The sequence below is a fragment of the Neofelis nebulosa genome, chromosome 3, assembly GCF_028018385.1.
Source record: "Neofelis nebulosa isolate mNeoNeb1 chromosome 3, mNeoNeb1.pri, whole genome shotgun sequence".
Lineage (NCBI taxonomy): Eukaryota > Metazoa > Chordata > Mammalia > Carnivora > Felidae > Neofelis > Neofelis nebulosa.
Window position 1 is genome coordinate 114,789,555 of NC_080784.1, and position 15,498 is coordinate 114,805,052.

Consider the following 15,498-nt stretch of genomic DNA (forward strand, 5'->3'; position numbering starts at 1 on the left):
AAAAATACAAGAGTCCAAAATCTTTGGGATGCAGCAAAAGCTGTTATAACAGGGAAGATTACAACAGTACAGGCCTACCTCAAGAAACAAGAAAATCTCCACAAACAGCCTAAACTTACACCTAAAGAAGCTACAAAAAGAAGAGCAAACAAAACCCCAAACCAGTAAAAAGAAGTAAATAATAAAAATTAGAGCATAAATAAACAAAACAGAACAAAAAAAAATAATAGAACAGATAAATGAAACCAGGAGCTAGTTCTTTGAAAAGATCAATAAAATTGACAAGCTTCTAGCCAGACTTATAGAAAAAAAAAAAAAAAAAAAAAAAAAAAAAAAAAAAAACAGAGAGAGAGAGAGGATTTAAATAAACAAAATCAGAAATGAAAGAGGAGAAATAACAACCAACACCAGAGAAATACAGGAGTTATAGGAGGATGTTGTGAAAAATTATATGCCAAAATATTGGACAACTTAAAGAAATGAATAAACTATTAAAAACATATAACCTCCGGGGCACGTAGGTGTCTCAGTCTGTCAAACATCCAACTTCGGCTCAGGTCATGTCTCATGGTTCATGGGTTTGAGGCCCATATCGCACTCTGTGCTCACAGCTCAGAGCCTGGAGCCTACTTCGGATTCTGTGACTCTCTCTCTCTCTGCCCCTCCCCTGCTCATGCTCTGTCTCTCTCTCAAAAATAAATAAACATTAAATATATACATATATTTATATAACCTCTAAAACTGAATCAGGAAGAAATAGAAAATTTCAATGGACTGATTACCAGCAATGAAGTTGAGGCAGTAATCAAAAAAACTCCCAACAAACAGAAGTCCAGGACTGGACGGCTTCACAGGTGAATTCTACCAAACATTTAAAGAGTTAATACCTATTCTCAAATTATTACAAACAATAGAAGAGGAAGGAAAGCTTCCAAATTCAATCTATGAGGCCAGCATTACCCTGATACTAACAACAGATAAAGACACTACAAAAAAGAGAACTACAGGCCAATTTCTCTAATGAACATAGATGCAAAAATACTCAACAAAATATTAGCAAACTGAATTCAAACAATACATTAAAAAAATCATTCACCACAATCAAATGACTTATTCCTGGGATCCAAGGGTGGGTTAATATTCACAAATAAGTCAATCAATGAGATACATCAAATCAACAAGAGAAAGAACAAAAACCATATGATAATTTCAATAGGTGCAGAAAAAGCATTTGACAAAGTACAACATCCATTCATGATAAAAACCCTCAACAAAGTAGGTTTAGTGGGAACATACCTCAGCATAATCAAGGTCATGTATGAAAAACCCACAGCTAACGAAAAACTGAGGACTTTTTCCCTAAGATCAGGAACAAGACAAGGATGTCCACTCTCACTATTTTTTTCAACATAGTGTTGAAAGTCCTAGCAACAGCAATCCAAAAAAATAAAGGGCATCCAAATTGGTAAGGAAGAAGTAAAACTTTCGTTATTTACAGATAACACGATAGTGTATAAAGAAAACCCTGAAGGCTCCACCAAAAAATTCTAGAACTGATAAAAAAATTCAGTAAAGTCACAGGATATAAAATCAATATACAGAAATCTATTGCAATTTCTATACACTAACAATGAAGTAGCAGAAAGAAAAATTAAGAAAACAATCCCATTTACAATCACACCAAAAAGATTAAAATACCTAGGAATAAACTTAACCAAGGAAGTAGAAGACCTGTACTCTGAAAACTATAAAACATTGATAAAAGAAATTGACGATTACACAAACAAATGGAAAGATGTTCCATGCTCATGGATTGAAAGAACAAACATTGTTAAAATGTTCATACTATCCAAAGCAGATTTAATGCAATCCCTATCAAAATACTAATAGCATTTTTCACAGAACTAACGCAAATAATCCTAAAATTTGAGTGGAATCACAAAAGCCCAAATAGCCAAATCTTGAAAAAGAACAACAAAACTGGAGGTATTACAATCCCAGATATCAAGATATACTACAAAACTATAGTATACAAAACTGTAGTAATCAAAACAGTATGGTACTGGCACAAAAACAGACAGATAAATCAATAGAACAGAACAGAGAGCCCAGAAATAAACCCATGATTATATGGTCAACAATCTTTGACAAAGGAGGCTAGAACATGCAATGGGGGAAAAAAAAGCAGTATCTTCAACAAATGATTGCGGGAAAACTAAACAGCTACATGCAAAAGAATGAAACTGGACCACTTTCTTATATCATACACAAAAATAAACTCAAAATGGATCAAAGACCTAAACGTGAGACCAGAAACCATAAAAATCATAGAAAAGAACATAGACAGTAATTTGTCTGACATCGGCTATTGAAACATTTTTCTAGATATGTCTCCTGAGGCAAGGGAAACAAAACCAAAACTAAACTATTGGGGGCACCTGGGCGGCTCAGTAGGTTAAGCGTCCAACTTTGGCTCACATCATGATCTTCTGGTCTGTGAGTTCGAGCCCCACATCAGGCTCTGTGCTATCATAACAGTTCAGAGCCTGGAGCCTGCTTCAGATTCTGTGTCTCCCTCTCAGTCTCTCTCTCTCTCTCTCTCTCTCTCTCTCTCTGTCTCTCAAAAAATAAACATTTAAGGGGCGCCTGGGTGGCTCAGTCGGCTGAGCGTCAGACTTCGGCTCAGGTCATGATCTCACAGCTCGTGAGTTCGAGCCCCGCGTCTGGCTCTGTGCTGACAGCTCAGAGCCTGGAGCCTGCTTCTGCTTCTGTGTCTCCTTCTCTCTCTGCCCCTAAACCACTTGCATTCTGTCTCTGTCTCTCTCAAAAATAAATAAACATTAAAAAAAAATTTTTTTTTAAATAAATAAACATTTAAAAATAAATAGATAGATAAAAATTTTAAAAATAAACTATTGGGACTACATCAAAAGAAAAAGCTTCTGCATGGTAAAAGAAACAATAAACAAAACAAAAAGACAACCTACTGAATGGGTAAAAATATTTGCAAATGACATATCCAATAAGGGGTTAGTATCCAAAATATATAAAGCACCTACATAACTGAACATCAAAACAAAAAAAAAAAAAACGCACCAAATAATCCAATTAAAAATGGGCAGAAGACATGAACAGACATTTCTCCAAAGAAGACATACAGATGGCCAGAAGACACATAAAAAGATGTTCAACATCATTCATCATGCAAATCAAAACTACAATGAGATATCACCTCATACCTATCAGAATGGCTAAAATCAAAATCACAAGAAACAAGCGTTGGTGAGGATGTGGAGAAAAAAGAACCCTTGTGCACTGTTGGTAATGCAAACTGCTGCAACCATTCTGGAAAATAGTATGAAGGTTCCTCAAAAAGTTAAAAATAGAACTACCCCATGATCCAGTGATCACACACTAATGCGTATTTACCCAAAATATACAGAAACACTAATTCAAAGAGATACATGCATCCCTATGTTTATTGCAGCATTATTTACAATAGCCAAATTATAGAAGCAACCTAAGTGTCCATCAACAGATGAATGGATAAAAAAAAAGTGGTGTGCGTGTATGTGTGTATATACATACTAAGAAACACTGCACATACATACTAAGGAATATTAGTCATAAAAAAGAATGGAATCTTGCCATTTGCAACAATATGGATAGATCTAGATGGTATAATGCGAAGTGAAATAAGTCAGTCAGTGAAAGACAAATATATGAATTGATCATATGTGATATTTACAAAATAAAACAAATGAACAAAGGAAAAAAGAGACAAAAAAAGACTCTTAACTATAGAGAGCAAATTGGTGGTTACCAGAGGGGAAGTGTGGGGGGAGAATGGATGAAACAGGTGAAGAGGATTAAGAGTACACTTATCAAGTGGCTCCTGAATGGCTCAGTCGGTTGGGTGTCCAACTTTGGCTCAGGTTATAATCTCACGGTTCATGTGTTCGAGCCCCACGTTGGGCTCTGTGCTGTCAGCACTTCGAGTGCTGTGTGTCTCCCTCTCACTCTGCCCCTCTCCTGCTCTCATTCTGTCTGTCTGTCTCTCTCTCTCATAACTAGGTAAATGTTAAAAATAAATTCTAAAAAAAGTACACTCAGCATGATAAGCACTGAGTAATGTACAGAATTGTTGAATCACTATATTGTACACCTGAAACTAATATAACACTGCATGTTCACTATATTGGAAATACAAATGAAGTAAATAAATAAAATGTTCATAAGGATTAAGAAGGCCTTAATAGATTTACCTAATAGATTAAGGAAAGAGGGCTAGGTACAGATCACACAACCCAGGGAGAAAGAGGGGCCAGCTACCATCGTGGAAGGCTAATGCCAAGAAAAAGAGATGAGTGGTAAGTCTTTGCCACAGAGAATAATCACTTACCTTTCAAGACCTAGAATGAAAAATATCTTGTTTTGTTTAATGTGTTGGCTCAGGGCATGGCTAGAACTTTTCACCGAAAGCCTTTAGTTAAAAGTCTGTACCCTTATGACTTATTTGTGAGAAATAAAACAGGGTAATGTCCAGTGTGAGGTGATGGAATGTGGGAAAGGGTCAGCATGTGAGAGAAGTGAGGCCCAGAGTAGATGAGTAATTCAGTGGAAGGACCAGAGGGAACAGAGCCTTACATGCCACATCACTGTCCCCAAGTCCAGGAACCCTCCAAGATAAAGGGAGGAGACACTGGGTTTCCCCTAACATAGGATGTTAGAATAGGATATTTTTCTTGAACAACTGAAAACATAGTGACCTCAGCAGATCATAGAGCTTTGGAATATCAGAAACTCCAGCCCATCCTTAGAGATGTGGTATGGCCTTCTGGTCCTTATGAAAGAATCTCAGCACAGCCCTGCTGCCTTTTTATTTCTTCTCTTATACACTCTGAGAAAAGTCATTCACTATGAATAAGTCCCCTGTACTTGAAAAAGAAATTAGCAATCCTTTTGTTTCTCTCTTCATACCTAAGTGAACAGAGATTAGTGAAAAAAGATAAAGCATTTGTTCCATCATGTTATTACTTCTCTAGAACAGTCTCCCCCATGTAGGATGTGTACTACTTAGAGACGGGATGAAGATTCACTATTGTGTGGAAAGGAAATATTAGAAATATTATGTGTTGTGTAATGTTCATAGTTGTAGTTCTCAGTAGCACGTAAGTAACTGACAAACAGACACATCCTGAGAGCGTATGCCCACATTTTAATCGTTTACTTGATGGGACTGAATTGGAGACTATTGATGTTAAAAAGGAAGAAAGAAAAGAAAGAAAGAAAGAAAGAAAGAAAGAAAGAAAGAAAGAAAGAAAGAAAGAAAGAAAGAAAGAAAGAAAGAAAGAAAGAAAGAAAGAAAGAAAGAAAGAAAGACCATTCATTCACTCTAAATAAGAAATGATCTCAAGTGGATTTTCATGAAGGCAAATTTGTATCTGGTAAAACCAGATCCTGAATTTACATGAGCCAACTTACTAGTCCATTTACTTTTAATGGGAGACAATTACTTGCTGTCTCCTGAACACAAGCAAAGAATTCCCACCTTCCAACTTCTAAACTGAATGTCGAATATTCGGACAACCCAACTTGCCCAAAAATGTAAATTCGCTTAAATAATTATTTTATCATTTCTTTATATGCCCTCAACAACTTTGAAAATCTTAGAGAAGGGACAGCTGGCTGGCTAGTCAGAGGAGTGTCTGACTCTTGACTTCAAGGTCATGAGTTCGAGCCCCACATTGGGTATAGAGATTACTTAAAAATAAAATCTTTTTAAAAAATCTTAGAGAAATTGGTTCCAAATATAAGAAAAAAATATGCAAGAATTTAAATAATCATTTTCAGGGTGCCTGGGTGGCTCAGTGGGTTAAGCATTGGACTCTTGATTTCAGCTCAGTTCATGATCTCACTGTTCAGGGATTCAAGCCCTGCATCAGGCTCTGTGCTGACAGCGCTAAGCCTGCTTGGGATTCTCCTTCACGCTCTCTTTCTGCCCCTCCCCTGTTCATACTCTCTTTCTCTCAAAATAAATAAACTTAAAAAAATTAAAATAATCATTTTCAAGTGGCTTGTTTTCGCTACTGTTATAAAAATAAAATTATGACTGGTAAGAAATCTAACAAGCAGAAAGACAAGCACTGGAACTGTAGTTCCACAAGGGCACTAACTCAAAACAGGTTGAAATGTTTTCATATTTTTAATAAACATTTCTCCTGATTACAAAAATATGTTATAAATGTTGAAATTATTTTGACTGCCTTTTTAAATGTAAAACTATCAAGTTTTTCAATGTGACATTTTTCTGTGTACAAAAAAAAAATTCAAGGGGCGCCTGGGTGGCTCAGTCGGTTAAGCGTCCGACTTCGGCTCAGATCGTGATCTCGCGGTCCGTGAGTTCAAGCCCCGCGTCAGGCTCTGTGCTGACAGCTCAGAACCTGGAGCCTGCTTCTGATTCTGTGTCTCCCTCTCTCTCTGACCCTCCCCCCATTCATGCTCTCTGTCTCAAAAATAAATAAAAATTAAAAAAAAAAATTCAACTATTGTAGATGAAACTAAGCCATAGTTAGAAAATACTATCACCACCAATAAAAATAATCTTGAAAACAATAAAAATATTAATAGCAGCTAAGACTCATGGAGTGCTAATTATGTGCCAGGCTCTGTTTTATGCACTTCATATGTATTAATTTAGTGGTCCTGAACTCAAGCTGCCCATTATGGCCATTAGAATTGCCAAGGGAGAATAACAAAGAAAACGATGGCTGGATTTCACCCGCAAAAGAGACTGACCCAGATGGACTAGAATAATAACCTGGACATTGGTGAATGTAATGTGCGGCCAGCATTGAAAACAAATACATTAACACAATCCCGAGAACAATCCTGGAAGGAGAGAGTAATTATCTCTGTTTTGCAGCAAGGAAAATGAGACACATGATACACAAGCAACAGGATTTGAACCCCATTCTATCTCCAAAACTTGAGTTTTTTACCACTAAGCTCTACTACCCCTCAAAAACCACAAACCACTTAGTACTTGAGGGAGTGGTTTCATTCACATGGTATGCATAAAAGATCATTTCTATAATTTCTTTGCTGTTAGATTAAAAAAAAACTTTGGGGCTGTCTGAGTGGCTCAGTCAGTTAAGTGTCCAACTTTCGATTTTAGCTCAAGTCAGTATCTCATGTTTTGCGGGTTCGAGCCCAGTGCTGTCAGCACAGGAGCCTGCTTGGGATTCACTCTCTTCCCCGCCCCACTCTTGCTCGTACACTCTCCCACTCTCTCTCTCTCTCTCTCTCTCCTCTCTCTCTCTCTCTCTCAAAATAAATAAATAAACTTAAAAAAAAAACTTTTGCATAACCTTGGCTGTAAAAACAAACAAGGCTGTGATCCTGGAATTACTCTGCTTTGCACATGACTGGAAAGCTGAGCAAGCCTTAGCCAGTGCTGAAATCGGGGATTTCACTGTTTACTAAGCATGATCTCCCCGGTTGGCTAACTTGGTGTCCCAGGATCCCTCCTGCAGTCAGCTGTCTCAAGGTTGGCCTGTACTTCTTCCTCACCCTTTATTTACCAAGAAAGTTCAAATAAATAATACAGGTACACACAGCAAACAGGAAAAGTTTCTTTTTTCAGCTGATATTTCCCCTCCAGGGCAAATAGGCTTGAAAGTTCAGAAGCCATTTGCCAGCAGTTTTCCTCATTGCACTCTTCACCTATTCTAGCTCAAATAGAGGGTAATAAAATAGTCATTTAGTTTAAAAAAAAAAAAAAAGGCAGGAGGGGTAGTGGGGAACGAGAAGAAAACCCAATGCTGTGTTACCAAGAGGTTTATCTGGCTACCAGTCACATGAGTGACAACCTTGCATAAAGTAACCTGAATCTTGTCAGACCACAAAGCATTCTTCCTGCTGGCCAGAGGTGGCCTGTCTCAATGCCAAAGGCAAGAAATAAGGTGAGTAGAATTTAGTTGGGAGAAAAAAAATAGATGATAGCACTCTATCTATTTACAGAGGAGAAATACTACCCTCTGAAATGCCGGGGGGCACAGGGTGTGACCCAGGCAGTTATCAGCTAACATGAGATGTGGAGTGTAAGGTAGGGGGGTTACACCAGTGACTTGGCAAGGAACGAGGGGGCAGAGGCAGAGTCACAAAGTGGCATCCAGACCTTCCACACCCTGTGGGGTCTGTGCCACTGTTCAAATAAGGCATCTCATGGTATGATTCGATCAAGGTGTTTTAGACAAGAGGACATGTACTGAGCACAATCCACAGCCCTCTGTGCTAGGTGCATGTCAGTGTCATCTCATGTGACCCTCACAACAATCCTGAAAGGGGGGTATTATTATTTCCCAGCAACATTCCAGTAGTAAATAGATAGAATGGATTTGAAATGAGGTACATTCGCTTTTAAAACCTTCCACTCTGTGGCACACTATCTCTACCCTGGGCTTCAGGTTTATTTGGTGCAACCAGTCTTAGTGAAGGCACTTCTGAGCCACCAGCAGGGAGGAGCACAAGGCAGAAGCTCCTTTGCTGGCGGGAATCGGGTTGTCCCCTAAGACTCTAAAGCTATGTGTAACAGTTCATTTCTGTAATTTTTTTGCTTTCTCGGATTCTGCTTCTTGACTGGCTCCTACCATCTCCCCTCACATCCTAGGCAGATGGCAATGCCCGCCCCTGGTCACGTGCCAACTACTCTCAGAAAATTCTCCCACCCCAGAGAGGCTCCAGTCCACTTGACATAATTGTCCCAAAGCTTTTATTTCTGCTCCAACAGCTGAGTAATCAGTTCATGGGGTCATTTGGCCTTTGTCACCCCCTTTTTATAGCTATTCTCTGGGACTATATGATTAGCAGGTCAGGGAGAGACTTCTCATTCATTCAGGAAGAATGTATAGAGTATATACTATCAAGGGGGAAATGTTCTAGGTGCTGGAGACATAGAGATCACTAGAATTGAGTCCTTCCTTCCAGTGCCCTAGGGCTCTGCTCACTTGTTACAATGAGTACTGCCTGGAGACAGAGTCCCGAATTCTGAGCAAGAGTACCTGATTTCCTCATCTGTAACTTCCTTCATGGGAGAGCCAGGGCAGGAGCCCAAAGTCGGCAGTTTGACTCAGAATTGTTCTCTTTATTCCAATTATTTGGTGCTGTCTTCCAGAGGCTTCTGGTCTGAGAACTGTACTGTGTTTCCTTCACCCTACCTCTTTTTGGGAGCCAGACCCCTTTACAAAAGGTCAAGATGACAGGATAGGTATGTTAGAGCAGTCAGTGCCCTCTGATGAATGGAAACGGCTGCTCTGTTCGAGCAGCAGGTTGGAGACATACCCAAGGAATAAATAAAATGAATCGACAGTAAGAGAGGGTGAGAGAGAAAGAGGAAGATGGGGAGAGAGGGAGAGAGGAAGAAGTGGAGGAGGCGTAGGGGAGAAGGAAAGAAGAGAAAGGGGGAAGAAGAAGAGGAAGGAGGGGGAGAGAGAGATTTTTCAGGCAAAGTCCTTAGGCAGGATTGTTATTTGCATTCAGTAAAAGTCCTATTTCTCCTTGATTAGAAACCCACTTAATATTAGAGGGGGTGTGGCATATTTATTCACTGTTATTTCTTAGCAGTGCTCAAGGTTACAATGCACCTGTTACTCAGAGATCCAGAAAGGGCAGGAGAGGGGAGGGAGGGGAGGAGATTTAACGTGAAACTTGGCTTAACTTTCACAATTTCAGAATTACATTTGTTCCCTATTCCCTTCCCATTTTTCACTGTTTGTTTTTTTTGTTTCGTTTTGTTTTTTAGCAAATTCTGAGTTCTTACACAAAGTTATCAGAAAGGATTTTTTTTCCCTTTATGGCTTACATAGAAACAGTTTCAAAAAAAAAAAAAACTCCATCTGTTTCCTCAGCTTCCAATATAAAGCTAACCAACTGAGTATTACTCTTCATGTCAGAATAAAGACAGAGGTTTACATGAAATGCTCAGCTAGTTATAAATGAGAACATATTCCCTCACACACGTAAGAACAGTTCGGGAGCTGTGAATTTTTATAGTTGGTAGCAGATTACCTCTAACAACCAGGAAGGAAATATACATGCATTAGAAAACAAAAATTAAGCCAATATATACACCCAAAGACGAATCATAAAAACATATCCAAGTATACAAAACAGAATGAACAGGTATTTGAAGGCAGTTTCTGGGAAGATATGAATGCTTTTTCATGAGATTACTTACCCACACAAGTAGAATTCCCCTTTCCTGAGGAAGAGCCTTCAGAACAGTCCCAGCCTTGCAGTACTGAGAGACTAACAAAACTAAATTTAAAAACTACTGGCAACAGAATGATAAGGAAGAGCAGCATAATCTTGATGGGCTTGAACTTTCAATAGAAAATAACTTGACTTTGTTCGAGCATAGCCCGGGCAAAGTCGGTCCGTCTGACCCCAAGTGTGTCCCCCTGGCTTGGCCTGCAGCCCTGGGGCATCTTTTAATCCGCTGTTTTGCTGTAGTCCTCCAGTTCTGTCTCCTTCAACTCAAGACAGCCTGAAAGGGACACTCCGGGAAAGATTTCTTTCTCTATGTTTTTGGGAAGTCCAAGTCCCTAAGAAATGCCTGACACCTTTATGACAAATTTCGCAGTTGAACAGCCACACTCTGGAAGCCTGCAGCTGACTTCGCTATGATAGGCAGAACGGTGTAGGCAACGGCTAGAGAGAGAGAAAAGGAAAGAAGTGATGGAAAGTTCCAACAACGACCCTTGATGAGGCTGAAGGGAGAAATACAGAGACAGGATTGCTCCCCAAACAGTTTCTCTTTATGAAAAGTAGAATGACTCCCTTTCCTTTTTAAAGCCCTTTTGGCTCCACCTCCTCTCTCCCTTAGTGACACTTGAGTGAGCCTCTGTTTGCAAATGTGAATGTGGGCAATTCCACGCTACAGGAAAGCAGGGACGGCTGCCAGAGAGGAGATAACTGGCTACTCACCATAAATATTCCGGGCAGAACTAGGGAGAGAGCAGTTAGGGGGCTGTGGAGTTGCTCCCGGTGTCTTGGAGGTACCTGTAGAATAGTGACTAGGCTTTAATGTCTTGAAGGATGGAAACAAAGTTAATTTTTTTTTGTAATGTTTATTTTTCAGAGAGAGAGAGAGAGAGAGAGAGAGAGAGCAGGGGAGGGGCAGAGAGAGAGGAAGACACAGAATCTGAAGCAGGTTCCAAGCTCCGAGCCCAACACAGGGCTTGAACATGCGGACTGTGAGCTCATGACCGGAGCCAAAGTCGGCGCTCAACCGACTGAGCCTAATGGAAACAAAGTTAAACCATGCTGCCGTGGTGAACAGCAGTGCCAATAATTTAGACTTAGGAGTAATTGATCATTCACAGGAGCAGTATTAGAGCACAATGTCAACACCAGTGCACATTCCTGGAACTTAATCGCTTTTTCTCTCCTGTATATTTTATAGCGGAATTTGAAAGATTATTCTTTCCAAATCAAAGGGAAATCCCTGAAGCCAAATGAAGAGATACAGTATGCACAGACACCTTTTCTTTCAGCATGAGCATAATAAAACATCATGAGGGGCCAGGAGTGCAGGGAAAGGAGTGGGTTGTTATTATAGAGCCGTGTTGGAAAAAATAAGCTAATAGTGCAAAATCTGGGAAGCACTGGAAATCCAGGAGAGCTGAATACTGTCCCTTCTCAGACAATTTAGGCTATCTTTTCACATATCAGGGATAGAAAATAAAAGCCTGAAGCATCCACTGGCTATCTCCTCAACCACTTTGCACTTGGAGAAACAGCAGTTATTTCGTCGGGAAGACACCCAGGGCCCAGAAATATCCAGCAAGGGCAAACCATTTACACCAGAATTGATGGACAATGGAAATTTCTGCCAGTTTACTTCATCCTGGAAAACAAGCTTTCATGTAAGTTGCCCAGAGGTAGTGTTCCAAGTGCTAGTCGAAATGTAGATAAAGTGATAGTCACAAAAATAACAGTCACACTAGTGAACACCCATTCTGGAAGAGAACGGGAAGAACTCCAAGCCTTTTACTCATATTTAATTATGTCTTCATCATTCCTCAAATACTGGGTCACTTTCTGAAACAGCTAAAGTCAGGATTTCTCTGATTTTAGCCGGCCTCTGCCAGACAGCTCTGATTTCTTACAGGAGAAACAGACCCTGGCGGGCAGCAGAAGTCATGTGGGGGGATGTACGGAATATTCCATTGCTTTCTGAACTCACTTGGACTCAAGAGTCAGCATGAGTGTCCTCCAAATAACCTGCACTAAGTTACCAACCTTGTTAAGCTTTCCCTTCAGCAAAATGCATTGTCAGTGTTACAGGTGACAACAATTAGAAGGACAGTCAAGTATCAAGCTGGATTAGTCGAGAGGAGTGAGGAGGGTGATATGAACACAAATAGGAAGTAATCCACAACTATATTTATTCTATTTGGATATGAATATCTCTCATATTATTCTAGGTTGTAAAAAGGCTCACTTTCCCAATCACATGCCACCTGGGCTGATGTTATCATTAATGTTGAGCATAAGCCCCTTAGGAGATGACAGCGTCAGCATGGCTATGGTGGACGCCAAGACTGGTGACTGATGTGAAAGATCAATCTCAGCTAATCCACAGACAATCCAGGGTTTCCCAGATAGCAAAATCTTAAGACAGCTACCCACCCAGAAAGGACTTGCAGGGATATTTTATTGCTCCATAGTCTTACTCCTAGATAAAACTGAACCTCTCCTGGGCAAATGAATGTCCTCCTTATTTTAAAGTTGCCCAGAAATCAGTTTTATGAGAGAAATACCCACTTAGTTTCTGGGATTGAGTTAAATTAACTAATTCATTGATTAGTTAAACATCTATATCTGATAGGGCACTGTGTGGAGTACATGAAATAGAAGTCATGGTCCCCTAAGTTCAAGAGCTTGCTTAGGTGGATTAACAACAACAAAATATAGTTTATGAGTATGAGCTAATGAATGGCCAGTCACCAATTATTCTGGGGGTGTCAGGAAGGAAGGAGCAACAGCAACGAACTGTGGACTGGAGCATGCAGTGAAGCTTTGTGTGATACACAGGAAATCTCAGATAAGCATGGGGAGGAAGAAGCATGCTGACAATAGAATGTGGAACAGGAGCGGACAAAGAAAAGAAATGCTTTTTTATTAGATCCTGATGGGACACAGCTCGATGGGACCTGCTGGCAGGTCAGTAAGAGAATTAGGCATTAATGGCAAGGAGACAGCTCTGAATGTTTTTAAGTATACCTGGACATCAGTAGGAAACGGCGGGGGGGGGGGCGGAATATTGGGAGACATGGTTATATGTGTTGGTCACCCTTCTTACTTTCCAGATAAAACTTTCCTACTGAAGCACAAAGCATCTAATTCTCTTGGGCTACCTATTTGCTATATGCACAGCTGCTATTAATTATCACCACCACCACATCATCTATAGATTGCTCCCAATGAGCCAGGCATATAGGAAGTAGATGCTTTATTCACATCACCTCCAATCTTCCACATCACCTTGCCAGGTGGATATTATTGGTCCATTTCACAAACGAGGACACTGGAGATCAGAAAGGCTGAGAGATTTTCCCAGTATCACACACAATTCAGAGTATATGAACTCTAAAGTCATTATTGTCTCCTTGTGAGCAGTGGTTTTGATCAGAATAAACAGGCTGGGGCATCATTAAAAGAAAGAGCAAAACTTAACTACACGTGTGTATATGACTGCAGGAACCACAAGTGACAAGGCAGTGTATTTTGCTAAGAGTAACTATTAGCACTTAACATCCACCTGCAGAAACAAACTATTTCATGGACTACCTCTATCAATGACTGTAAGGTGAATCAGTGTAGTTCCTACAAGTTTGAAAACATTTTTTTTGCTTTTCAAAGAGAAAGCTGTTGGCATGTGTCTGGCATTCTTGGGATTCATATGTGGCAGAAACTGAAATGGTTTCAAGGGAAGAAATTGGGAGAGACACAGTCAAAAGAGTTAGCCACAAAAGGCAAATTATAATTTATCAAGATATAAATAAGAGATGTGAAAGTTTTAATGAAAAAGAAGGGGAATTGTGCTCCTTAGTATTTACCCCAATGAGCTGAAAACTTATATCCACAAAGAGAACCTACAAATATTTATAGCAAGCTTTATTCATAATTGCCTACGGTTCAAAGCAACCAAGATGTCCTTCAAGAGAAGAATGGATAAATAAACTGTGGTATAGCCATACAATAGAATATTATTCAGGAATAAAATGAACCATCAAGCCACTAAAAACATGAGAAATCATAAATGTGTATTGCTAAGTGAAAGGAGTCAATCTGAAAAGCTACATACTACATGAATTCAACTTTATAACATCCTAGAAATGGCAAAACTATGGAAACAGTAAAAAGATCAGTGGTGGTCAGGGGTTGGGGTGGAAAGAGATGAACAGGGGGAGCACAAAATATTTTTAGGGCAGTAAAACTATTCTGTATGATACAATAATGGTGGATACATGCCATTACATAATTATATATTTGTCCAAACCCCTATAATGTACAAGAGTGAACTCTAAACTATGGATTTCAGTTAATAATAATAATAATAATAATAATAATGTATGAATACTGGCTCATCAATTGTAACAAATGTAGAACACCAATGCAAGGTATTAATAATAGGGAAACCGAGGGCGGGGTGGGGTGGAATACAGGAATTCTCTGTACTTTCTGCACAATTTTTCTGTGAGCCTAAAACTGCTTTTATGAGAAAGAGTCTATTTTTTTTTTTAAGAAAAAGAAAGGAGTCACTATCCACTCTCCAGGGAAGCAATGCTATACTTAACGCACGGATCAGTTAATGCCATACTTCTACCAAATGAAATCAGATTTAAAAAAAAATTTTTTAACGTTTATTTATTTTTGAGACAGAGAGAGACAGAGCATGAACGGGGGAGGGTCAGAGAGAGGGAGACACAGAATCCGAAACAGGCTCCAGGCTCTGAGCTGTCAGCACAGAGCCCGACGTGGGGCCTGAACTCACGGACCTCACGGACCGCGAGATCATGACCTGAGCCGAAGTCGGCCGCTTAACCGACTGAGCCACCCAGGCGCCCCTGAAATCAGATTTTAAAAAGCACTTGGTAAACAAGAGTAAAAGAGGAATCCTGCCCACTCTCCACTTTTTAGTTAAGTCCATCCCAGTCACCTAGAAAGGTTCCTCTGACCGAGAGGAAGAAACAAGACTCCAGAAACTGAACAAATAAAAAAGAAGAGCAATCTCTAATCTATAATTTATAATTCTATGAGGCAGCAACAAAATTGAAATCTAAAAGAACAGCTCATTTTAGACTGCATTGCATTTATTTACATAATCTCAGCATGCCTGTTTGTTTGCAACCTGAGGAGTTTCTTGGGTGAAATTTGAAACCGGCCCTTGTACACGCATCCTGGGCTAGGAGAGACAGAAGAAAGAGGCAG

The 15,498-nt window shown here is 39.7% G+C and overlaps 1 protein-coding gene across 7 annotated transcripts in view; it reads right to left on the bottom strand.

Annotated features, from left to right (window-relative positions):
* Nucleotides 1-10,825, bottom strand: part of EGF (epidermal growth factor) — a 95,854-nt gene extending 85,029 nt beyond the window's left edge. For 4 of the 7 annotated variants that reach the window (XM_058721659.1, XM_058721657.1, XM_058721658.1 and 1 more), the window contains exon 1: nt 10,238-10,824. In XM_058721659.1, coding sequence (XP_058577642.1) covers nt 10,238-10,364 — 127 coding nt within the window. In that variant the 5' untranslated portion in view covers nt 10,365-10,824. Of the gene's footprint in view, nt 1-10,237 lie in introns of all 7 variants that reach the window. The other 3 variants (XM_058721663.1, XM_058721662.1, XM_058721660.1) reach the window with 1 other exon arrangement.
* Nucleotides 10,826-15,498: the final 4,673 nt, after the last annotated feature.